The sequence below is a fragment of the Elephas maximus genome, chromosome 2 (assembly GCF_024166365.1).
Source record: "Elephas maximus indicus isolate mEleMax1 chromosome 2, mEleMax1 primary haplotype, whole genome shotgun sequence".
Taxonomy (NCBI): Eukaryota; Metazoa; Chordata; class Mammalia; order Proboscidea; family Elephantidae; genus Elephas; species Elephas maximus.
In genome coordinates, this window is record NC_064820.1 from 79,659,947 (window position 1) to 79,687,459 (window position 27,513).

The following is a 27,513-nucleotide window of genomic DNA, read 5'->3' on the forward strand; positions in this document are numbered from 1 at the left end:
GCCTAATGTATTTACAAAGATAACCTAGCAGAGAACCTGGCACATGGCAGATGCTGAACAAATACATAGTTTTCTTCTCTTTCCTTCCGTATCAGTTGATATATGTTCTACTTTGTGAATTGAGACAAAGGAGAATTAATCATGACACCATGATTAAAAAAAAAAAAAAAGATTAAAATAATGAAAACGCAACAAGAGTTGTAAATGAGAGCTGAAAGAACACCTTCCGCTCTGTTATCAAGCACCCATCTTCCCTGTGTGTTTTAGGTTTAAGTAGTTCTTAACCACATAAAACAGAAGCATCTGTGAATGTTTGCGCTCTATTACATTTATTTTTATAGTGAAATGAAGCATAACAGCAGCACTGAAATGAAGAAAACTAAAGTCATTTGTTTACAACAGATTATCAGTAGATTGAGGACCATTTTATTACATGTGAGAGTCTATTTTTCTCCTGGAAAAGCATGCCCTATTTTCAAATAAATGAATTATGTTAGGGACCCATAAAAGAAAATATGTAATTAGTGTGCATTAAATGATGGCTTGGGAAAAGAAAGACTTCAGGAGATACTCTTTCTTTACTTAGATGAATACGTTTAGCCTAATGTGTTTTCAGTGTCTTGGTACTATGGTGACAAAAAACAGGAGACATAAATATATAAAGCTGGCTTGCTAGGTAAATAATGAAAAGGGATCTAAACAGTTTTTTTTTAAGCCCTTTGTGAAAAATATGTCAATATGTCTGCATATAATGGTCATAAATTATGTAGGTGGTTATGGATGTTCATTTTTTTCCTTCTAGTCTATACCGAAAAAAAAATCAGTGATGATCCCCTCAATAACACAGAAGAACTACAGCCAACTAGGCAGAAAAGACACAGGCTTGGGAGGAAGTAGTGAAATTTTCAACAGAGAAAATGCACCATAGATTCACTCCATTTTAAAGCTTAAAAGAACAGTGGAGATAATGGATGCTTCAGGGGTTTTATCAACATTTCATCAACAGAATTTCATTTTTAAATGTTACGTTTATATGTTTAAAAATTGCGATAGTTAAGATTATGTGTCATCTTGGCTGGCCGTGATTTCAGTGTTGCAGCAGTTGTATAATGTTGTGATCACTTCCGTGCTGAAATTTGATATGTGATCACCCCCATGATGGAATCTGCTGAGTGGTACCAGCAGAGGGCGCAGCCTGTGGCAGCTCATCGCCCCCTCAGCCTTCATCTCTCTGTATTCCGCTGCCTATCTCCTTCCTGCTCACCTTGCCAAGGTTTCTGGCTTGTTCTGGATCCAGCAACTGTCTCTTGTCTGACCTCCAGCTCTTAGGACTTGAGCTAGCAACGTACTTGTCCATCTTGGGATCTGTGGATCTTCACACCCTGCTAGCAAGAGTCCTGCTCCCTGACTTGCTAATCTTGGGTTCGGCAGCTCCCGCAGCTGCGTGAATCAGGAGAAACCTTGCGGTCTTGCTTGCCAACCTTGGGATTCCTCAACCTTCACAGCCTGTGAGCAGGAGCCCTGCTCTCCCACCTGACAATCTTGGGTTCACCAGCTTCTGTGGCTCTGTGAATTGGGAAAGGTCTCTATCCTGATCCACGTACTTGGGACTTCCAATTGCTACAACTGTGTGAGCTGTTTCCTTGATATAAATCTCTCTCTATATATATGCTTACACACTTTACTGGTTTTGCTTCTCTAGAGAACCCAGCCTAAGACAAAAATCTTTAATTAAAAACAGTACGTACCCTCCTAAACCAAAAACCAAACCCACTGCCGTTGAGTTGGTTCCAGCTCATAGCAACCCTATAGGACACAGTAGAACTGCCCCACAGGGTTTCCAAGGCTGTAATATTTATGGAAGCAGACTGCCCCATCTTTCTCCTGCAGATTGGCTGGTAGGTTTGAACTGCCAACCTTTTGGTTAGCAGTCAAGCACTCTGTCCACTGTGCCACCAGGGCTCCTTTATGTACCCTTAAATATGTTAATTTACCATATTTTAACACTCTGGAATCCAGTAATACATTGACTTGAGTTACCAATTTAAATAGTTTTTGTGTATAACTCAAAATAAAGCTCTTCCACCCGTCTCTGATTCATTGAAGAAAGTCTTAAAATGGCAAGGTTAAAAACTCTTATAATTTATCTACATGACTCAGGATTTTCTTGATCTCATACAACCAAAACGATATGTAGAAATAGATGAGATATTAGGCTGCTGCTATTTATGCCATGAAATATTAATAGCCAGCAAATAATTAAGTTTAGGACATTCTGGTTAAACAAAGCTAAAGAGATTTCTTTATGATTTTTCAGAGACTTCACTATACTACTGTAACCCATACTCTTTAGGAAGGGAAGATAGAGAATGCAGTTCCCAAGGGTATTTGATCATGAAACCACCCCCACCTTATTTGCCAGCGTATCTCAGGTGACCAAGTTTCAGTGTAGTGTTTCAGGCTTTGGAGTCAGTTTGAGTCCTCTGTCCTGTCACTTATTAGGCAATAAGACCTTGGGTCAGTTTCTCTATCTCTAAAACAGGGGTAAAGATTAAATGAGATAATTAGGTAAACATGTAGCTCACATATTAATCATTCAAAAAATTTTAGCTATTGTCAACTAAACATAGCAAACATTCATTCATAGAAACTGAAAAGGACAACCAAAGTTCATGCCTACCTTTGATCTCCTCTTCACATTTCTTAGAATGGAATATAAAAGTGAACCTCTGCCTCTGGCCTGCTGTCTATTACCAGAGGCGGGAAAATGGTAGAAGTTTTCATAGCGGCCTTCTCCACATGGCCTGCCCATCCGAACCTCTGTTCTGCCAAGAGGCTCGGAAAGACTCTCCCACTACTAACCATGCTGCTAGGATGGCAAAAAAAGCCATAAGAAAGCCTCTAGATAAAAATTAATATTATCCTTTGGACCTCTGAGACACTTGGCACAGAGCCTGGCACCTAGCAGGCACCCAAAATATGACTTATAGTCTACCTATTCCAACTCTTTTTAATCATCATCATCATCACCAAAACCCCATCATCTGTTTTGGAACATACTTTGATGTAGGCCTACAGAGAGCAACTGGTCCAGCGCCTGCCTGCTTTTCCCATTTCAAAGAGGCAACTGAGGCTTAAAGAAGTTACAACTTTGCCAAAGTTACCTATTACCAGGTGGCTGTTAGGAGAAAGATCCCTGGTTTCTTACTTCCTGGTGCTGTGCTACTTCTACCCACTTTACCTTTTGCTGCATGAGAAGCTGATTCACCTTGGTACTATCAGAATATACATTTTCACCAAAAATCTTTCTTTTAGCCAATGATTTTTAAGTTATATTTTTTCTATCATTCTTGCCTCTATGGGCCTTAAACTCTTCATCTGCAAATTGGGGACAGAAATGCACTTGTTGACCTCTTAGGGCCCTTCTAGTTTTCAAAGGTTTCCCAAGGTTTCAAAGACTGTGTGCCCTCTTTCTACTCTAGAGATAGCCCTTGTAGTGATACTACTCTCTTCTCATCACCGCGGATGATGAAACTAGAGCCTCTGGCTGCATCTACTCCCTCTCTAGCTCGATTTTCCATTATAGTTTCCCTCCCAGTGATAAACGGCACAGATTAAAGGCAAGAGAGACAGAGAGAGAGAATGACAGAAGGTTACTGATGATGACAGCTCTCTTTTAAATTTCCTAGTTGAGAAAATGTGGATGGCCATCACTCTCGGATCTCAAAATTAGAAGCAGCGAATTCAGATAAGGGAGTTAATATTAACCAAACGAAACCCCATTTACCATTTGCTGAATTCTTCACCACAAATTCAATTACAGCCACAAGATCTAGGCATGGCCACCTATTAGGATAGTCAATCGCAAGTAAATCCCGTTTTAAAATACCAGCCCTTCGTATCATTCATGCTTTCATTCACGCATTCGCTTATTTAATAAGCATTATTCAATGAACATTTACTGGGAAGTTACTGCGTTGCAGGCACGGGAGAATATAATAGAAAGCAAGAGCCTATAAATGCCTCTCTGCTCTCAAATATCTTCTCAGTCTGGCAAGGGAGAAAGGCTAGGTGACCACCAATTATTTATAATACACGGTGATATGCATGAGACTTGACCATCTCTTCGCACAGGAATATGTTAGAGTCTACATACTTCTTAGGGATCCCCGGGTGGTGCAAATGGTTAAGCACTTGACTACTAGCCAAAAGGTCAGTGGTTCAGACCCGTGCAGATGCTTCAGAAGACAGGCCTGGTGATCTGCTTCCTGCACACGTGTCACCATGAGTCAGAACTGAGTTGACAGCAACTAACAACAATACACTTCTTATACAAGTAAATGAAATTGTAAAGTTTTTCTCTTTTTTCTTTTATTTTTACCCTGTCCAAATTTCACTTTTTCTGATATGTTTTTGCTTGGTTCTTGTGCTGGGTCATCTAAACAGGGTACTTCTGAAAGTAAAAGGGAGTGCTACTAATAGCTCTGCTGAATCAGCAGAGAAGTTCCTGGTCAAACCAGGATACATGATCACCCTAGTCATGAGAAATGTAAATACCTCTTTCTAGTTCCCCTTATTCCTGACAAAAGCAATATTCTAAAGAATGTGATCATAAAAAGCTTAAGAGAACAGATTATGCTGGTGATCTGAGGTAGTCTAACAAAGCACAGGGACTCATCCTTCCTTTAGACGTTCTGGTCTCTACAGCGTCAGAGCCATGACTTCTATGGTCATATTTTGAAACGCAGAAGAGAGAGCAATATTCTCTTCTAAATGCTTTGCTTGCAAGAGGGTTAGTCTACATTTTCCTAATTTGCCAAGTCTTTGTATTTCTTTCAGGTATCACAAAATCAGGTATAAAAGAATCCTAAATCAAGGAGGTTGAAACAAAATTCCAACATCAGTCTACAGAATACCAGCAGGGACCTGTCTGTAGATTCTTAGCTTGAGGCCAAGGACTGAGAAGCTATTTAGCACACTGGCATCTCCACAGTTCTGAAATAAGTGTTAACATTTTCTGAAATATCTAAAGGGAAGAAATTAGTAACAAGAAACTGTTCATATTACAGGCAACAGAAGCAGCAGTTCAGAATCCTTGTCCCTGCCTACATTGACTAACCAGTCTGAGACAGGGACACTAAGGGAAAGAGAGGTGGCACTGCAGCAGAGGAAGGTACCATAACATCACCTGTGTCAGTTTTTCAGAAATGTGTGCTGCCCCTTCCCAGATCATTTCAAAAGCTGCCACTCACCGATGAAGACTATATCTTCTTCTGTTTTGTCAGGCTGAGATTTATTCCATCAGATAAAGCATATTAGCATATGTTAATAAGCAAAGATTTATTTTAGTACTTGCTTTTAAAAAATGTGGAAAACTATCCAAATCATGCCTTCAAGAAGGAGAAACACACTTTTTTTCCCTTATATGACACTTAAAAGAAATCTATTCAAAGTAAGCACAGCATAGATTTAGAAAAAAGAACTGTGAGGGAAGGTGTCATTTCTTAAATTCTAGAGTCCACTGTGGTTAAAAACGGAATGCTATAATTAAAAACAAAAACAACAGAAAATAACAAGTGTTGGTGAGGATGCGGAGAAATTGGAACTGTGGTGCATTACTGGTGGGAATGTAAAATGGCACAGCCACTATGGAAAACAGTTTGGTCGTTTCCCAAAAAGTTAAACATAGAATTACCATACACACAGCAATATACTCTATATACATTCCCAAAAGAATTGAAAAGAAGTACTCTAACGATTGTACATGCATGTTCATAGCAGCACCATGCACAACAGCCAAGAGCTATAAACATCCCAAATACCCATCAATGGATGAATGGATAAAGAAATGTGATATCCATTTTTGTGCTACAATAATCAACTCATATATATATATGTGTATGTACTGTTATATATACATTATATACACACACGTGTGTGTACATTATATATACATTATATACACACACATATATATTATATATACACAAACACATGCACATATATATGAGGCGATTCTGACTCATAGCGACCTGAGAGGACAGAGCAGAACTGCCTCATAGGGTTTCCAAGGCTGCAAATCTTTACAAAAGCAGACTGTTACATCTTCCTCCTGCAGAGTGGCTGGTGAGTTTGAATTGCTGACCTACCAGTTGGCAGCCCAGCACTTAACCACTGTGCCACCAGGGCTCATATATATATTATTTATCCATAAAAAGGAATGAAATACTGATACATGCTACAACATGGATAATCCTAAAAATATCATGCCAGGTGAAAGAAGCTAGACACAAAAGGGCCACATATTGAAAGCATTTATGTGAAAGATCTAGAAGAGATAAATCCAGAGAGACAGAAAGCAGATTGGTGGTTGCCAGGGTCTGGGGAAGAGGGTATAAACAGTAACTGCTTAATGGGTTCAGGTTTCCTTTTGCATGATGCAAATGTTTTGGAACTGAGTAGCAATGGTGGTTGTACAACACCGTGAATGTACTAAATGTTGCTGAATTGTTCACTTTAATATGGTTAATTTTATGTTATACGAATTTCACTGATTGGAAAAAAATGAGAGTTTCTTCAGTAGGTCTGGGTATTTTTATACCACAGTTGAGAAATGGGTGTTGGTCTGCACATACCTCGAAGAGAAAGTCGACATTGCTGCGGTACCAGGTTTGGTTCTGGAGGCATGGGTACTTCTTCAGAAACATATTTTAAAAGCTCTCTTCCAAGATATGTTACCTGCACATAATTAAGCACAAAATTTAAAAAAAAAAATTTATACTTTCTATGGAAAACACACCTATCTTCTGCACATTATGATTTCTTTAAAGTACTGATTGTTGTATATCATGGGTTGGCAAATGACAGCCGACGGCCAAATTTGGACTGCCACTGTTTTTTTTGTAAATAAAACTTTATTGGAACACAGCAATGCCTATTCATTTCTAAATGTCTGTTGCTGCTTTTGTGCTATGTCAAAATTGAGTCTTAGAACACAGACCATATGCCCACCAAAAAAAAAAAACCCTGCTGTCATTGAAGTCAATTCCGACTCAGAGCGACCCCATAGGGCAGAGGAAAATTGCCCCACAGGATTTCCAAGCCTGTAAATCTTTACGGAAGCAGGCTGCTATAACTTTCTCCTGAGGAGTGGCTGGAAGGTTCAAACTGCTAACCTTTCAACCAAGTGCTTTAACCACTGCACTGCCAGCGCTCCTTACCAAGCCAAAAAACTCGTTGCCGTCGAGTGGATTCTGACACAAAGCAACTCTGTAAGACAGAGTAGAACTGCTTCATAGAGTTTCCAAGAAGCACCTGGTGGATTTGAACTGCTGACCTTAGCAGTGGTAGCTCTTAACCACTCCGCCACCAGGGTTTCCCAGGGCTCCTTACAAAACCTAAAATATTTACTGTCTGGCTCTTTACAGAAAAAACTTGTTGACCTGTTATATATCCTTCTTTCATTCATTCACTTATTCAACAACCATTAATCTGCTACTTTATATCATTTAAATAAATTAATGTTGTATTAATAAAATTAAGCCATAAAAGTAATGATACTTTTCAAAAATTGCAGATGCTTAACTGATTAAGTTAACAATGTTTCAGGTCTATACATCCAAGTTTTGATTTTGTGCTCCGCTGCTCTTTTATATGTGAACTTAGACACTATCTATCAGCCCAAAGGAGCACAGCTTAGAAATATCTACACATGAGTGGGCTGGGCTGCGGCAGACTGACAAACACCTGCCAGAAATGTGCTGGACGCATGGAACTTTGGTTTCTTCAGTCTTAATTCAATTCTTAATTCAAAGGCAACTCGATTAAACCCCAGAGGTTAGTTCAGTGTAGGAGTATCAAGTATCAACTCAAGCACTACTTGCTCCATGATGGTGGCGGTGTTGTGTGCCATCGAGTCACTTCCAACTGATAGCGACCCTATAGGACACAGTAGAACTGCATCTTCCTGTAAGCTCGAAGCTCAAGTACTGACCCTCTTCTAGGCTCCCATAACTTCTGCGCTCATACTTCTGTCACAGCCCATACTTTATCACATTTAAGTGAAATTATGTGTTAATATGTCTGTTCCTGTTAAACTATAAGTTTCTTGAGGATAGGATCTGTGTCATATTCATTTTTATACCCTCAGCACTTCACACAGTGCCTGACAATACTGGTTAAAAAAAAGACTCTGAAGTTGCAGCTTTTAAGCAAGATTCTTAAATTCTCTGCGTCCCAGTTTACGCATTTGTAAAAAAAAAAAAATTTAGATTAGTTTGTCGAAGGATTAAAAGAGATAATGCATGAAAAGCATCTGGCGTACTTCCTAGTACATCTGAATGCTCAATAAATGTTTGTTAAATTGAACAGAATGAGGGGGGTCTATGGGATCTGGGAAGTATAGGTGCTCTTTGGATTCAATATTATAACCAAAACCCGGTAATGGAAATGGAGAAGACCTGCCCCACCCAATGTGTTAACCCTTCCTCACTGGTCTTGGAAGAAGGAGAGGAGAGGTCCCAGAATGCCATTTGTCAGTTCTCGAAACAACCAAAATTTAGAAACAACAGATTTTTCTTTTCCTGTTATGCCCCGACAGGAGTCTCTGGGTGGCATAAATGGTTAAACACTTGACTAGTAACCGAAAGGTTGGTGGTTCCAACCAACCCAGAAAAGCCTTGGAAGAAAGACCTGGTGATTTGTTTCCCACAGGTCACATCCTTGAAAACCCTATAGAGAGCAGCTCTACTCTGCAACACATAGGGTTGCCATGAGTGGGAATCTACTCGACAACTGGTACTGGTATGCTCTGACAATGTCCAGCCTGCCTCACACACTCATCAAACTGCAGGCTCAGTATGTTTTTACCTATATCTCAGATTTAAAGTATATTTTTATCAGTTAGTGCTGCGTAATATTCGGTGGTAAACTTGTACCTTAGTAGCCTTAGAAGTTATGAGTCACTACAGGTGTTAAACATACCACTCAGGGTAATTAAGATATACAAAGACTATAGCTTTAAGACAAATCCACTGAGTTAAAATCTACTTTTCACAAGATAAAAAACTGAGCAAGAACAATGAATTAACAGGCACCAGGTGTGAGGTGCCCTGGTGGCACGGTGGTTAAGAGCTTGGCTGCTAACCAAAAGGTCAGAAGTTTAAATCCACCAGCAGCTCCTTGGAAACCCTAAGGGGCAGTCTACTTTGTCCTACAGGGTCGCTCTGAGTCATAATCGACTTGACAGCAATGGGTGTTTTATGGAGCCCTGATGGCACAGTAGTTAAGAGCTCAGGCTGCGAACCAAAAGGTCAGAAGTTCTAACCCACCAGCTGCTCCTTGGAAACCCTCTGGGGCAGTTCTGTCCTATACGGTCACTTTGATGAGTCGGAAACAGCTCAACAGCAACAGGTTTTTTTTTTTAGATCACATCTGGAAACTGTATTTCATAATAGTGCCTGTGCTCCAGGGCCCAAGAGCAAACAGTTGTCATGTTTGCATATGACGCAAACTCTGAATCCTGAACTAAATCTTGTTGGGTGCACATCTAGCTTGTGTGCCTGCACTGAAAGAACCATGTGGGAAGAGCTAGAGGCTAGGTTCTTTGGCTCTTGAGTACATAAAAAAAAAAAAAAAAATTTTTTTTTTAATGTAGTCTCTAGCCATCTCTGGTTGCCATCCAAAACCCATTTTGATGAAAGACAGCTGATGGGACTCCATCTTCCCCCAGATGAGAGCAAGTAAGAGTGATGGAGCTTAGGGTAAGAATGTTCTGTAAGAATATCTGTAGTTGGTTGTGCTCTTGCTTTTATAAAAGGTAGGACTGTAGGGGTGCTTGTCCTAAGGCCACTGATGTTTTCTTTCCCTGAAGCTCTTAAAGCAGAAGGCTATGCTGATTCCTAATATATATCAGGCTTAGGGAAGAGGTGGTGTGTATGTCTGTGTGTGTTTGGGTGGAGTAAGAAGCAAGGAAGTGAGATGGAATGGATGATTCAGCCACCACTACTCTGGAAATACTGTTAATGAGGCAAGTAACATTATCAATTAACTTTTTTTTTTTTTTGGTAAGGTCTCTGAAAAAATAAAGTACAATATCAATTGTCACTATTGATTGCAGTAGCTAATGTTTCTCCATGCCTTATGTACTAACACAATAAATATAAAACATAACCTGCCTTTGAATATTAAAGAAGTGTCTAAGAATTTATTTCCCTGTTGGGGCTCCATTTTATTTGCAGCTCTCAGTCCATTTTTGATACGGTTTCAGATAAACCATTTGTTGATACTGACTAATGCGAATCTGTTCATGGATAATTCAATGCCTGTTTTAACTCCAATTCAAGTTTTAAGAAGCCAAGTCCTACAAATTTTAACTACCTCAGGAGGAGAAAAGAGGAAAGAATAATTGTCTTTGATTTCATGGGGGGAAAAAAGCCAAGGAAACTAAAGGTTTTAAGTGTACTTTAACAGAAAAAGACATTGTGGCTGAGAAAATAAAAATATTTCTCAAATGAAGTATTTCTCAAGGAATTCAGAAGACAAGACAGAAAGTGGCATGGAAGTATACTAACTGCCTTGGAAGAGCTGGTCTCTAGGGGGAGTGAAGTTCATCTTCATAATTATCCACTTCCTACCAATCCCTGCCCTATAAGATCACTCGCTATGCCGCTCCGGACAAAAGAGAGCAGTAAGCCTTTCACATTATTTGTTTTCAGAATTCATACCATCTGGTTATGTGTATTCTGAGGCCCACATCCGCAACCATCCTCTCCTCCTTTTTCCTCTATAACTGCATCATTGGGATCACAGGAAGTTTAATTAAAGACATGGAGAGTGTGATTACTCACATGAATGTGGCTGTTTGTCCAGATCAACAATTCCCATCACTTTCTATACTCCTGCCTTAACCCTTCCATATCTTGATGTTTCTAATTATGATGGTAGGATGGGAGGAATTTAAAAAAAAAAGGGGGGAGGGGGACAGAATCATAGAGAAAAGTTAACACCAAATCCAAATGAATGAATTTATAAGGGTAGAAGTTCTGACAGTAAGGCATCCAGATGGGAAGTATGTTTACCTAAGAGATCTATCTAGTTACTACTTGAATTACTGCCCCAAATGGCACGCCACTTCTCATCTGCATAAATTCAGTCCTGGGCATTCACAAACACGAACTGTCATTGCTATTCTTATGATTTTCATTGTCATGGATTGAATTGTCTCCCCCACAAAAGTATGTGTCAACTTGGTTAGGCCATGATTCCCAGTATTGTGTGGTTGTCCTCCATTTTGTGATTGTAATTTTATGCTAAAGAGCATTAAGGTGGGATTGTAACACCATCCTTACTCAGGTCACCTCCCTGGTTCAGTGTAGAGGGAGTTTCCCTGGAGTGTGGCCTGCATCACCTTTTATCTCTCAAGAGATAAAAGGAAAAGGAAGCAAGCTGAGAGTTGGGGACCTCATACCACCGAGAAAGCTGTACGAGGAGCAGAGGGTGTCCTTTGGATACAGGGTCCCTGCGCCTGAGAAGCTCCTCAATCGTGGCAAGATTGAGAACAAGGACCTTTTTCCAGAACCGACAGAGAAAGAAAGCGTTCCTCCGGAGCCCATGCCCTGAATTTGGACTTGAAACCTACTAGACAGTGAGAAAATAAATTTTTGTTAAAGCCATCCACTTTTGGTATTTCTGTTATAGCACCATTAGATGACTAAGACATTCATATTGTAATTATATCACAGAAAGGCATTTTTCCTGTTCAGGTGGGCAACTTTCGCTGTGTAAGACAGGCTTTGCATAAATTCATAAAGAAGCCTAGGTGATACTGCACGCTCTTTGAGTTCAGGCAACCTGTGTTTCCAACAAAGGAATGTTGGCCTCCCTTGAGCCATTGTTTTAAATGCAGAGAGTGTTTAGGAAAATTAGAAGATAAGGTTCTAGTCCCAATTCTGTCACTTAATGACCATTGTACTCATCAGGTCACTTAACCTCCCCTAACTGTTTTATATCCATAAATAGGGCTAACCTTCCTACTTCATGGAGCTGTGAAAGAATATATGGAAAAGTGCTTTACAAACCACACAGTACTATGCAAGTCTTAGAATCTCTAAGTCGGAGGAGTCTTTAGAGACTATTCAGTACCACTCCTTATTTTATATATAAGAAAACTGAGATTCTAAAACGTTAAATGACTTCACCTAGATCACTAGTTCTCAGGCCAGGCTGCAATTAGAATCATCTGGGAAGCTATTTTAAACTACTGTCACTTGGCCCCAACCCAGACTATTAGATCAAAATATATGGGGCAGGGGTTTTTTAAAGCTCCTTAAGCGATTCTTAGGTGTGTGCAGGATAAAAGCTGCTGACCAGATCATGTACCTTCTCAAGAGTGGAGCCAGGACTAGAGCACCCAGACCTCACTCTGCCACCTCAGGATGATGCCTAGCAGCTGGGAGGCTGTGGCAGCAAGAGGAGCCTGTGATGCCTGCTGGGACTCAGCATCAGGCTTTCCTTGGTAAGCTGTGCAGCAGCCTAACTGCTGGGTAGGAGGTATGAGTCATCTGTCTAGTGACTGTCTGATGCAGAGCAAGTCCTAGTTCTCTGGCATTTCTTGCCTGACAACTACGCACCCCAGGCCTCCTTTCGCCACCACATTTTTCAGAACTTTTCAGTAAGAATGTTCACATTTCCCACTGTAGCAAAACCTCCTTTCATCAAGAAGTGACTGTGAATTCAGAAGTCACGGGACAAGAGGAGGAAGAGGTTTCTGTGGTAAACTTTAAAAGAGAAGACTTTAAAAATGGTTTTTAAATATTGTAAAGAAACTCACTGGGGCAGTGTTTCCCAGTCTGGGGTATTTACTAGAAGTATGTGAGTATCCCATAGTAATTTTTAAAACTCTGTTTTCATTTTTAGGATAATCTAAAAAATAATAATCTAAGCCCTGCACAGATATTCTGTATGAATATTTTATATCCAAGAATTTTAGTGCCTACATTTGCATTTAGCTTCACCATCACATTGGTGCTAAAAAGTATGACTCTAATTGACATGGAGAAGAAAAAAGACCAGGGGCAATGTTATATGTAAATGAGGCATCAGTACAGACTGAGGGCCAAATGATGTCACAGCCAGCTATTCAAAGGCAGGAAATGCAGTAGTATTTCCCACAGAGTAAAGAGGTGGGAGAACTGAGTCAGCACTGGGCACACTGCAGAACAAGCATGTCAAGCTCAAAAGAATCTAAGCTACAGCAATCAGTCCTATATTCATGCTGTGAGCACAGGTTCAGTTTCAGCAAAACAATATGATCTACCATAAGTTTAAGAATCCTTGCAATAAAAAGGGGCTTCCATGGGCAAGATATTAATTACTAACATGGAATTATGAACTATGAATCCATGGAAAGGTTTGGGCAAAGGGGCAAAGATGAACTGAAAGCAGATGGCCTAGTGACTCCAGGAGTGGGCAACAAAAGAAACAACAACAACAAAAATCTTTAGGGGAAAAAAAAAGGCAGAGAGGCTAGCAGAGAAAATTTGAAGTACACTGATGTAAGTTAGGGAACTAAAACACAGCGCTGCTAATACCTGTCACAATGGTCTAGGAGTCCAGCCTACAAAGTCTGGGTATACAGTCTGAAAGCAGGGTCTGTGAGCAGGGTGGGCAGAGCCGGGCTGGAGAAAAAACAGTAGAGGAAGGTGTGCCTCCTATTACTGGTGTACTGAGGCTTGCTGTTATGGCTCGTGGAGGGTGGAGGTAGCTGCCATCTGTGAAATAGTAATGGTAGATGTCTGATGATTCACGCTTTCCCGGGTGAATCACTGTAACACTGTTTTCAAAGCGGTGCCATGGACATCTGGAGGTGGATGATCATTGGACTTTATCCACATTTTGTGGATGAGACAAAGTGCAAGCATAAACCTGCACAATAATTTCTGTGGTCTCAGGCCCCTTGCCCATTCCTTTTGCTTTTAGAGAAAAATTAAGTTTTATTCCATCGGAATACTAGAAACATATATTAACTAAGTTATTAAAACACCAAAAAAAACCAACCCGCTGCTGTTGAGTCCACTCTGACTTAGAGGGACCCCATACGGTTTCCAAGGCTGTAAATCTATGGAAGTGAACTGCCACATCTTTCTCCTGTGGAGCCACTTGTGGTCTTCAGCTGCCTGACCTTTCAGTTAGCAATTGCATTAACCACTGCACTACCAGGGCTCCATTAATAACCAACCAAAAAAATCCACTGCTGTCGAGTCAATTCCAACTCATAGTGACCCTATAGGACAGAGCAGAACTGCCCCTCATAGAGGTTCCAAGGAGCACCTGGTGGATTTGAACTGCCGACCTTTTGGTTAGCAGACATAGCACTTAACCACTATGCCACCAGGGTTTCCATTAATACACCAGTGGTCCCAAATTTTCTATGTGGAGTCAAAAAGCCCTGAAACCACTTGTGGGGGATGAAAGGGGAAGATTGGGAGCATTAAAGTTTCTGAGAATAGGCGAAGGGCAAAGAAGGGGAGGCCCAGCTAGCCGTGCAAATCTCCTCATGGGGAATCCTGGCAACCAGGAATCACAAGAGAAAGCATGTAGCGTATCACAGAAGGGGCACATGAGGACAACAACTAGCTTGGAGGTCATTCAATTTCTTTAAAAAAAAAAAAAAGGAAATAATTTCATCATCAAAAAATAAATTCTTTTCCATTTGACTACAAAGGTAAAGATAAACTTAAGAATGACCCACCTTACTCCAAGCATAGTTCCAGGTCACAGAACTGTCGCCTCCTAGGAGATCTTTGAGCCAGGTGACTGGGTTTTGATAAATCTGACCATTTTCTACCTTAATTTTACCACTCAATAAAATACTGGCTTTGTGGGTAGCCTCCTGAAATAAAAGAAAAAACAAAACAAAAAAAGATTAAAAATTAGTTGTTTGTATCCAGAATAATGAACTTCTAAAAATCAATAATTAGAAAACAAACAACTGATAAAATACACGCAAAAGATTTCAATAGACACTTAACCAAACATTAAATATAGATGGCAAATAAACACATAAAAAGACACTCAACAACTTTAATCGTTGTTGTTGTTAGGTGCTATAGAGTTGGTCCTGACTCACAGTGACCCTTTGTACAACAGAACGAAACACTGTCCGGTCCTGTGCCATCCTTACTATCGTTGTTACACTTGAGCCCACTGTTGCAGTCACTGTGTCAATCCATCTCGTTGAGGGTCTTCCTCTTTTTTGATGACCCTCTACTTCACCAAACATGATCTCCTTCTCCTGGGACTGGTCCCTCCTGATAACATGTCCAAAATACATGAGACAAAGTCTCCCCATCCTTGCTTCTAAGGAACGTTCTGGCTGTACTTTTTCCAAGACAGACTTGTTTATTCTTCTGGCAGACTATGCTTGGAGTGGATTAATTACTTGTGTGTGTGTCCTCTCTAGCCATGGTCTTGTAAATCCCACTCAGGTGATTGGGCGGGACTGTGTGACAGGAAAATCCAAGGGGATTGGTCAGTTTAGCCTTAAAAGAGCTTATTCTAGAGCAGAGGGGAGAAGCCCATGACCACTAAGGAAGGAGAGACCCAGCAGCAGGAGACAGATAAAGTTGAATGCCTTTCGGCAGAGACTGAGGGCCAGGGAGAGGCATGCCTGCGAGCACAGCTGGGGAGAGGCTATTCTGATGGAAAAACTGTATCCTGAGTGTTCTCGAGCCTAAATCATAACTATTACTTCCTTAATAAATCCAATTGTGAGTATGGTCTGTGAGTTCTGTGTGGCCATTGCAATGAATTATTGAACATGGCAGAGAAGTAGAGTGCTGTGCAAGGGAAGGTTGGCGTCAGAATTAGTAAAGATGGCAGGGAGGTGGGACTCGTCTGGCTTGCACCTCATGGGAGTCAGCCTTGCGCTGTTGATCTTGGTTCTCCTTCCCCCTTGTGGAGTTGCAGGAGGTCAGACACTGCCCCCACGCAAAGTTGTGTCATGTGCATATCAAAGGTTGTTAAAGTCTTCCTCCAAACCTCATGCCTCATTCTTCTTCATATAGTCCAGCTTCCTGGATTATCTGCTCAGATTGAATAAGTATGCTGATACAACCCTGACACACACCCTTCCTGACTTTAAACCATGCAGTATTCCCTTGTTCTGTTTGAACGGCTGCCTCTTGCTCTATGCACAGGTTCCTCATGAACACAATTAAGTGTTCTGCAATTCCCATTGTTATCCATAATTTGTTATGATCCACACAGTCCAATGTATTTGCATAGTCAAGAAAACACAGATAAACATCTTTCTGGTATCCTCTGCTTTCAGCCAAGATCCATCTGACATTAGCAATGATATCCCTTGTTCCACGTCTTCTTCTGAATCTGGCTTGAACTTCTGGCAGTTCCCTGTGGATGTACTGCTGCAACCACTCTTGAATGATTTTCAGCATAATTTTACTTGCATGTAACATTAATGATATTGCTTGATAATTTCCGCATTTGGCTGGATCATCTTTCTTTGGAATGGGCACAAATATGGATCTCTTCCAGTTAGTTGGCCAGGCAGCTGTCCTCCAAATTTCTTGACATAGATTGAGCAAATCTAGCACTGCATCTATTTGTTGAAACATCTCAATTGGTATTCCATCAATTCCTGGAGACTTGCTTTTTGCCAGTGCCTTCAGTGCAGCTTGGACTTCTTCCTTCAGTACCCTTGGTTCTTGATCATATGTTATCTCTTGAAATGGTTGAACATCAACCAATTCTTTTTGGTACAGTGACTTCGTATATTCCTTCCATCTTTTTTTATGTTTCCTTTGTTCAATATTTTCCCTATAGAATCCTTCAATATTGCAACTGAAGGCTTGGATTTTTTCTTCAGTTCCTTCAGCTTGAGAAATAGCGAGTGTGTTCTCCCCTTTTGGTTTCCTAACTCCGGGTCTTTGAACATTTTATTGCAAAGCTTTGTCTTCTTGAGCCACCCTTTGAAATCTGTTCAGCTCTTTTACTTCACCAATTCTTCCTTTTGCTACTTGATGTTCAAGAGCAAGTTTCAGAGTCTCTTCTGACATCCATTTTGGTCTTTTCTTTCTTTCCTATCTTTTTAACAACCTCTTGCTTTCTTCATGTATGATGTCCTGATGTCATTCCACAACTTGTCTTCAAATCTATCCCTGAAATGGTTTCTAAATACACGTGGGATATGCTGAAGGTTGAATTTTGGCTCTCATCGACTTGTTCTAAATTTCTTCAGCTTCAACTTGAACTTGCATATGAGCAACTGATTGTTCTTCAGCCAGATCCTGGCTTGGTTCGGACTGATGAAATTGAGCTTCTCTGTTGTCTCTTTCCACAGATGTAGTCAATTTGATTCCTGTGTTTTCCATCTGGTGAGATTCACGTGTATAGTTGCCGTTCATGTTGTTGAAAAAACGTATTTGCAATGAAGAAGTCGTTGGTCTTGCAAAATTCTACCATGCAATCCCCGGTGTCGTTTCTATCACCAAGGCCATACTTTCCAATTACTGATCCTTCTTCTTTGTTTCCAGCTTTTGCATTCCAATCACCAGTAATTATCGATGCATCTTCATTGCATATTTGATCAATTTCAGACTGCAGAAGCTGGTAAAAATCTTCAATTTCTTCATTTTTGGCATGAGTGGGTGATGCGTAAATTTGAATGATAGTTGTATTAACTGGTCTTCCTTATAAGCTTATGGGTATTAACCTATCACTAACAGTGTTGTACTTCAGAACGGATCTTGAAATGTTCTTTTTTTCAATGAATGCAATGCCATTCCTCTCCAATTTGTCATTCCTGGCAGTGTAGAACATATGATTGTCCAATTCAAAATGGCCAATACCAGTCCAGTTCAGCTCACTAATGCCTAGGATATCAATCTTTATGGATTCCATTTCATTTGTGATGACTTCCAATTTTCCTAGATTCATACTTTGTACATTCCACATTCTGATTATTAATGGATGTTTGCAGCTGTTTCTTCTCATTTTGAGTCATGCCACATCAGCAAATGAAGGTCCTGAAAGCTTGACTCCATCCATGTCATTAAGGTTAACTCTACTTTGAGGAGGCAGCTCTTCCTCAGTCTTATATTGAATGTCTCCAACCTGAGGGGCTCATCTCCAGCACTATGTCAGACAATGTTCTGCTGCTATTCATAAGGTTTTCACTGGCCAATTTTTCCAGAAGTAGGCTGCCAGGTCCTTTATTCTAGTCTGTCTTTGTCTGGAAACTCTGCTAAAACCTGTCTACCATGGGTGTCCCTGCTGGTATTTCACATACCAGTGGCAAAGCTTCCAGTATCACAGCAACACACAAGCCACCACAGTAGGACAAACTGACAGATTTGTGGTGGTTTTTAATCCTTAGGGAAATGCAAATTAAAATCACAATTATAACCACAGGGATGTTCACACGTTAGCATAGTTAAAATAAAAAAGACTGTTTATCCCAAGTGTTGATGAGGATATGGAGGAGCTGGAACTCTCACACATTGCTGTTGGGAATGTTAAAGGATACAAACACCATGGAAACAGTTTGCAATTTCTAAAAAAGTTAGATGTATACCTACCGTATGATCCAGCCATTCCATTCCTAGGTATTTACCCAAGAGAAAAGAAAGTCTATGGCATACCAAGACTTGTACACCAATGTTCATAGTAGCTGTATTTGTAATATTCAATAACTGGAAGCAACCCAAAAGTCCATCAGGGATGAACTGATAAACTGCGGTATAAACAGACAACAGACTAGTACTTTGCAATAAGGAGGGAACAAACCATTGATATATGCTACAACAAAAATGAATCTCAAAATAATTATGCTGAGAGGAAGAAGCAAGACCAAAAAAAGGGGGGAGGGACATATAGTATAATACCACTTACATAAAATTTTTAGAAATGCAAATTAATGTATAGGGATAGAAAGTAGATCAATAATTGGGAATCAGTAGCGGAAGGGAGAGGTATGAAGAAGGTGCACAAAAGGGCACAAAAAACTTTTTGGGGTGATGGACATGCTCATTATCTTGTTTGTGCTCATGATTTCACAGGTATATACATATGTCAAAACTTTTCAAACTGTATACTTTAAATATATGCAATGTATTTTATATGTTAATTACATGTCAATAAAGCTGTTAATGGACGTTTGTAGCTGTTTCTTCTCATTTTGAGTTGTGCACATGAGCAAATGAAAGTCCCAAAAGCTTTACTCCATCCATGTGATTAAGGTCAACTCTACTTTGAGGAGGCAGCTCTTCCCCAGTCATCTTTTGAGTGCCTTCCAACCTGGAGGGCTCATCTCCCAGTACTGTATCAGACAATGCTCCGCTGCTATTCATGAGGTTTCCACTGGCTAATGCTTTTCAGAAGTAGACTGGTGGGTCCTTCTTCCTAGTCTGTCTTAGTCTGGAAGCTCAGCTGAAACCTGTCCTCCATGGGTGACCCTGCTGGTACCTGAATACCGGTGGCATAGCTTCCAGCATCACAGCAACATGCAAGCCCCCACAGTACGACAAACTGACAGACTCAAAATGAGAAGAAACAGCTGCAAACATCCATTAATAACTGGAACCTGGAATGTACGAAGTATGAATCTGGGAAAGCTGAAATCGTCAAAAATGAAATGGAACACATAAGCATCGATATCCTAGACATTAGCGAGCTGAAATGGACTGGTATTGGCCATTCTGAATCAGACAATCATATAGTCTACTATGCTGGGAATGACAACTCGAAGAGGAATGCTGCTGTATTCATCGTCAAAAAGAACGTTTCAAGATCTATCCTGAAGTACAACACTGTCAGTGATAGGATAATATCCATATGCTTAAAAGGAAGACCAGTTAATACGACTATTATTCAAATTTACGCACCAACCACTAGGGCCAAAGATGAAGAAATGGAAGATTTTTATCAGCTGCTACAGTCTGAAATTGATCGAACATGCAATCAAGATGCACTGATAATTACTGGCGATTGGAATGTGAAAGTCGGAAACAAAGAAGGATCAGTAGTTGGAAAATATGGCCTTGGTGATAGAAACAATGCTGGAGATCAAATGACAGAATTTTGCAAGACCAACTACTTCTTCATTGCAAATATTTTCTTTCACCAACATAAACGGCGACTATACACATGGACCTCACCAGATGAAATGCACAGAAATCAAATTGACTACATCTGTGGAAAGAGATGATGGAAAAGCTCAATATCATCAGTCAGAACAAGGCCGGGGGCTGACTGTGGAACAGACCATCAATTGCTCATATGCAAGTTCAAGCTGAAACTGAAGAAAATCAGAGCAAGTCCACGAGAGCCAAAATATGACCTTGAGTACATCCCACCTGAATTTAGAGACCATCTCAAGAATAGATTTGACACATTGAACACTAGTGACCGCAGACCAGACGAGTTGTGGAATGACATCAAGGACATCATCCATGAAGAAAGCAAGAGGTCACTGAAAAGACAGGAAAGAAAGAAAAGACCAAGATGGATGTTAGAGGAGACTCTGAAACTTGCTCTCGAACGTCAAGCAGCTAAAGCAAAAGGAAGAACTGATGAAATAAAAGAACTGAACAGAAGATTTCAAAGGGCCTCTCGAGAAGACAAAGTAAAGTGTTATAATGACACGTGCAAAGAGCTGGAGATGGAAAACCAAAAGGGAAGAACATGCTCGGCGATTCTCAAGCTGAAAGAACTGAAGAAAAAATTCAAGCCTCGAGTTGCAACAGTGAAGGATTCCATGGGGAAAATATTAAACAACGTAGGAAGCATCAAAAGAAGATGGAAGGAATAGACAGAGTCATTATACCAAAAAGAATAAGTCGATATTCAAACATTTCAAGAGGTGGCATATGATCAGGAACTGATGGTGCTGAAGGAAGAAGTCTGAGCTGCTCTGAAGGCACTGGTGAAAAACAAGGCTCCAGGAATTGATGGAATATCAATTGAGATGTTTCAACAAACAGATGCAGCACTGGAGGTGCTCACTCGTCTATGCCAAGAAATATGGAAGACAGCTTCCTAGCCAACTGACTGGAGGAGAGCCATATTTATGCCTATTCCCAAGAAAGGTGATCCAACCAAATGTGGAAATTATAGAACAATATCATTAATATCACACACAAGCAATTTTTTGCTGAGGAGCATTCAAAAACAGCTGCAACAGTATATTGACAAAGAACTACCAGAAATTCAGGCTGGTTTCAGAAGAGGATGTGGAACCAGGGATATCATTGCTGATGTCAGACGGATCCTGGCTGAAAGCAGAGAATACCAGAAGGATGTTTACCTGTGTTTTATTGACTATGCGAAGGTATTCGACTGTGTGGATCATAACAAACTATGGACAACACTGCGAAGAATGGGAATTCTAGAACACTTAATTGTGCTCATGAGGAACCTTTACATAGATCAAGAGGCAGTTGTTCGGACAGAACAAGGGGATACTGATTGGTTTAAAGTCAGGAAAGGTGTGCATCAGGGTTGTATTCTTTCACCATACCTATTTAATCTGTATGCTGAACAAATAATATGAGAAGCTGGACTATGTGAAGAATAACGGGGCATCAGGATTGGAGGAAGGCTCATTAACAAGCTGCGTTATGCAGATGACACAACCTTGCTTGCTGAAAGTGAAGAGGACTTGAAGCACTTACTAATGAAGATCAAAGACCACAGCCTTCAGTATGGATTACACCTCAACATAAAGAAAACAAAAATCCTCACAACTGGACCAATGAGCAACATCATGATAAATGGAGAAAAGATTGAAGTCGTCAAGGATTTCATTTGACTTGGATCCACAATCAACAGCCATGGAAGCAGCAGTCAAGAAATCAAAAGACTCATTGCATTGGGTAAATCTGCTGGAAAGGACCTCTACAAAGTGTTGAAGAGCAAAGATGTCACCCTGAAGACGAAGGTGAGCCTGACCCAGGCCATGGTATTTTCAATTGCATCATATGTATGTGAAAGCTGGACAATGAATGAGGAAGAGTGAAGAAGAGCTGATGCCTTTGAGTTGTGGTGTTGGCGAAGAATATTGAATATACCATGGACTGCCAAAAGAACGAACAAATCTGTCTTGGAAGAAGTGTGGCCAGAATGCTCCTTAGAGGCAAGGATGGCGAGACTGGGTCTTACATACTTTGGACATGTTGTCAGGAGGGATCAGTCCCTAGAGAAGGACATCATGCTTGGCAGAGTACAGGGTCAGCGAAAAAGAGGAAGACCCTCAACGAGGTGGATTGACACAGTGGCTGCAACAATGAGCTCAAGCATAACAAGGATTGTAAGGATGGTCCAGGACCGGGCAGTGTTTTGTTCTGTTGTGCATAGGGTCGCTATGAGTTGGATCCGACTCGACGGCACCTAAGAACAACAACAAAGCTGTTAAAGGAAGAAAAAATAGTTAAAACATGAAAATTCTATTACAATTTTTGTTTTTATAGCTGATCCGGAAAAGTAGCTGTAACTGTAAAAATCTGAGTTAACTTAATTAATTTACTAACTAAAATTTCAGTTGCTTTTGCTAATCATAGATATACATAATAATAAATTGGTTAACAGGTAAGCAAACAGGAACACTGAGAGACCTGAGGTCAAGTCAGTAATTTGGTCTTAAAACTACAGTTTGGAACTTTAAAATTAAAATATTTTATTCCTAAGCTATAGGTAAAGCTGGGCAATGCAAGTGGTTAATTTGCTTGGCTGGTAACCTAAAGGTTGGAGGTTCAAGTCCACCCAGGGGTGCCTGGAAAGAGAGGCCTGCGAACCCACTTCTGAAAACCAGACACTGGAAACTCTATGAAGCACAGTTCTACTCTGACACACACGGGGTCGCCATGAGTCAAGGGTTAACTTGACGACTTTTTTAGCTTGGAAACCCTTTTTACCCAGAAATGGAAAGGATTGGAAACAGGGCATTCAAATGAAATTACAGTTAGCCTGGTGTGATTTCTGCTGGATTGCTCCATAAGCAAAGAAGCATTTAAGGGCTCTGCAATCTTTGCCACTCCGAATTAAATAGTGAAATGTAAGGAAAGGCGAGAAAAAGCCTCCTTTGTAGACATTTCTAGTAGAATCTTTTATTCCCTACTCCACTTTGATACAAATTTGATAGTTAACTGAATCAGATTTAGCCAATCTCCAAGTTACTAAAGTTAGTACTTGGTCTAAATTGAGCTTCTATGGCAGATGCGTTTATACCTATCCCTTTATTAGTGGATGCTTTAGTTCCCAAGGAGCCCTGGTGGCGCAGAGTTTAAGAGCTTGGCTGCTAACCAAAAGGTTGCCAGTTTGAACTCACCCCAGCCGCTCCTTGCAAACCCTATGGGGCAATTCTACTCTGCCCAGCAGACTTGCTAGGAATCAGAATCGACTGGGGGCAACAGACTTAGTTCCCAAAACTTTGGAATTAATTTATTATTTCTATGTTGTTTTTAAATCCTTCCTTCTGCAATAAAATTGACTAGTTCTATTCTGAAGGATGATTTCACTTGCTGAGAATGCAAAGGTTGTGGCCCTCCATTCAGGAAGGCCTGCCAAAGTCCATTTCTCTAATCAGAGCTAAATGTCTATATAACAATAATACCTACTCATTTGTAAAATTTACATGATTTTGAAGAAAAACTAAGTATGATACCTGTGTTTTGAATTCCAGAATGTTATTTCCAGGATTAATTCTTCCCAGTAGTATCAGATCCTTTATCTGCATACGTTTCTTTCTAGGAGCTGTGCTGTAGTTTAAAGGCTTTTTTGTAGTATGTTGACGGCCAGACCCAATGATTTGACTGTCATTGGCACATGGAACAGTAGAAGCCGATTTTTTAAGATATGATTTCATCTGATGTACAGTATCACTATCGAAGACAGTAGTTCTCTGATGTGCCAGAGATTCTGATGCAGCCCTAGGTGGTTGCTGGGAAGCTGTTTTGTTTCTTGTTTTTGGATCGTAACTGGAAAGGGCTTGATCACAAATAATAGTCGTTGGATGGGCATCCTTTTGGGCAAGTACACTTGTGATTTCTGGTGAAATATTTAAAGCACCAGTGACTGTGGAAGGGCCACAGGATTCACACTCTTTGGCTGTAGTTTTTATAAAATCATTTTCTTTTTGTGAATAACCTACTTGAGCAATAAAAGCAATAGATTGTGATGGTAATTTAATCTTCTCAGTGCCATCTAAATGACTGGATTTTGATAACCCATCCAAGGTATAGTCATGGACATTTTGTTTAGAATTCTGCTCATTTCCAGAAAATTCTTCCCTTCTCACTATCTCTGAATTTAGGCAAATATTGGTATTCTGGCTGTCATTCTGAACTGTAATGCAAGTTTCCAGAGGCAACTCTGCTTCCTGCATGTTTCTACAAACAACGTTGGCAGGGGAAAGTGAATCTGATTGGGGCTTTACTGATTTTTCCAGAATGGTAAGCTTTTTGGGGTCCTTTTCCTTAGAGATCTCTGGGCTAGATGGCAGCTTCCTCAAGCTAAGTCCAGACAATGATGTGACATTCTTATAGTTTTGAATTTTCAGCCTTATATTTCTCTGTTTTTTTGCCACAACTAAAAGACTCTTTTGTCTTGTGGCCAAGTTAGCCAGTTGTTCTCTCAGAGCTCCATGCTTAAACGACTCTATGGACACCCTACAGAAGGAAACACAAAAAGAGAAAAAAATACAAAAACAGGAGAAAACTTGTTTATAAGCAGCAAATTAGGTGTTAAAGCCACTATTTTGTTTCAATTTCAACTTTAATTAGCTCGATTAAATTAATCAACTCAATTTCAATTTAAAGGTACACAAATGTCTACCTTTGCAATGTATTTCCTTTGAGAGGAAATAGACTGCTTTAGTTAAGGTAAGTGGGTTTGTTTCTATCAGGAGGTGACTATGGTTATCCAAAACTATTCTTATATCATTATCAGTTGTGAGTCAACCCTAAAAGAAAAACAAAACTTGGGTCATCTATCTAGTTATCTAGTAATGCTTTAGTTGAAAGATAGCAATTGGTGGCTGAGGAGGAATACCACTATGAAACACATTCTGTTCACTTAGTGGAAAGGTGTTTCAGGAAGTAAAATTTGGGAGTAAGCTCCACTCAGGTTCCCTTAGCCATGTAGCAGTGAGACTGTTTTGTGAAAACCACACCTCAGCTAGGCTTGAAACATGTCAGTTCACCAACTAATTACTGTAATTGTACTGTGCTCCCGTACAGAGGCTTTTTTAAGTCCAGAGGCACTACCCAGACAAGCATCACCCTGTGTGCCTTTCCCAAACCAAATCTCAAGGGGCTTGACTAAGGGGGACAAAATGGCTCACCATGCTTCTTCCACACCTCCATCCTTTGGTTATGCCCACCTATCCCACACTAACCTGCAGGATACCGGCCACTTTGTTTCTAGCTGTTCTTAAACTTTTTGGTCTCAGGTCCCTTTTATACTCTAATTACTGAGGACCTCAAAGAGCTTTCATTTATGTGGGTTATACCTACCAATCTATCTAATGATAAGGGGGACAAAATGGCTCACCATGCTTCTTCCACACCTCCATCCTTTGGTTATGCCCACCTATCCCACACTAACCTGCAGGATACCGGCCACTTTGTTTCTAGCTGTTCTTAAACTTTTTGGTCTCAGGTCCCTTTTATACTCTAATTACTGAGGACCTCAAAGAGCTTTCATTTATGTGGGTTATACCTACCAATCTATCTAATGATATTGACTATTTTAGAAATTAAAAATTGAGAAATGTTCAAAACACAAGAATATACAAGCACACATTCTATTTGCCATTACAGTGATGACATCATCACACCATGTAGCCTCTGGAAAATTCCATCGTATACTCATGAGAGAATGAGAACAAAAAGGAAGATAACATCACACAGTACTATTATAAAAATAGCTTTGACTTCACCCAAAACCAAACCCACAGCTATTAAGTTGATTCTGACTCATAGTGACCCTATAGGACAACGTAGAACTGCCCCATAGAGTTTCCAAGGCCGTAAATCTTTATGAAAGCAGAATGCAACATTTTTTTTCCTCGAAGAACGGCTGGTGGGTTCGAACCACTGACCTTTTGGCTACCAGCTAAACGCTTAACTGCTGTGCCACAAGGCTCCTTGATTTTGACTTCACAGATCCCCTGGAACGGTCTCAGGGACCTCTAGGGAAAGAACTACAGGTACTTTGCCTCTTCTATCATGGTTTAAGGTTGTTGGTACTGAACCCCCAGAAAATGGGATATAAATGTAGTAGATATAAGAAGCAGCAGCAAGAAGTCAGGTTAGCCAACAACCGGTAGCATAAAATCCAAGAAGCTGGGAAGAGGACTTTGAAGTCTTTTAGCAATGTTACTAAGGATTCACGTGCCTGAAACCCCTGTTGACGAGCACTGGTGGCGCTGCAGCTAAAGCACTCAGGTGCTAAGCAAAAGGTCCGTGGTTCGAACCCACAAGCTACTCCACTGGAGAAAGATGTGGTGGTCTGCTTCCGTAAAGATTACACCCTTGGAAATCCTATGGGGCAGTTCTATTCTGTCCTATAGGGTTGCCATGAAATGGCATCGACTTGACGGCAGTGGGTTTGGTTTTGGATTTTAACTCGTATTGATCAGAAAATTTCCAAAATTCTAGGTACCTTGTTAACCACAGGACACTAAAGGAAAATTGAAGATAGCCTCTTCAAAGTCCTCTAGATAATATCCTGTAATCAATTACCCATCTGTAGGTCACATGAGCTTGCTTGCTTATACTGACAGAAAAATAAGCCTGGAAATAAAAAGGAACTTATGATTCTGATTCACTAGATGGAAAGGTAAACTCAGGATAAAAAATGGTTGATTTATAAATAAAAACAGAAAACTGATTTTTAAATAAGTTCAGAAAAAAATGAATATGCAGTAGATGTCAAATTATTAAGACAAAATATAAAGCAAATATTGAGAAAAACTAAATGTAAATAAAGAATATAGGACATACGCAGTAAAGTTTATGAAAAACAATAAAAAATAATGCCCAAACAAGAAAAAGATATATAACATCCTTCTCAAAAAAGGATGAGAAGAGGTATATAACAAATATAATCAGGATAAAATTCCCCAAGGTCACTGAGAGTTTAGAAGTACATGAATACACAAAACATAAATGATTAGTCAACTGCTTAGAAGGATAACATTTGTGATGGCAAAAACAAAAAAATTTTTAACGTAAGATTCATGACTAAAGGCTTTCATAAAATTCTTGGCTATCGACAATTTTAAAATACTAAAATTTTTTTTCTGAATATTTCAAGTGTAAGTGGAAAAATATCTTTCTGGGAAGTAAAATCAGGAGATGTGGCAGTCTGCTCCCATAAAGATTAAAAACCCGACCCACTGCGGTTGAGTCCATCCCAACTCATAAAGGCTCTATAGGACAGTGTAGAACTTCCCCATAGAGTTTTCCAAGAAGTGCCTGGTGGATTCAAACTGTTGAC

General features: G+C 40.1%; 1 protein-coding gene across 1 annotated transcript in view; it reads right to left on the minus strand.

Annotated features, from left to right (window-relative positions):
- Positions 1-27,513, minus strand: part of ANKRD31 (ankyrin repeat domain 31) — a 170,244-nt gene that overhangs the window by 16,239 nt on the left and 126,492 nt on the right. The window contains exons 23-26 of the mRNA XM_049867748.1: positions 23,678-24,680; positions 14,750-14,890; positions 6,636-6,738; positions 4,382-4,453 (exon numbers count right to left, since the gene is read on the minus strand). Of these exons, the coding sequence (XP_049723705.1) occupies positions 4,382-4,453; positions 6,636-6,738; positions 14,750-14,890; positions 23,678-24,680 (1,319 nt within the window). The remainder of the gene's footprint in view (positions 1-4,381; positions 4,454-6,635; positions 6,739-14,749; positions 14,891-23,677; positions 24,681-27,513) is intronic.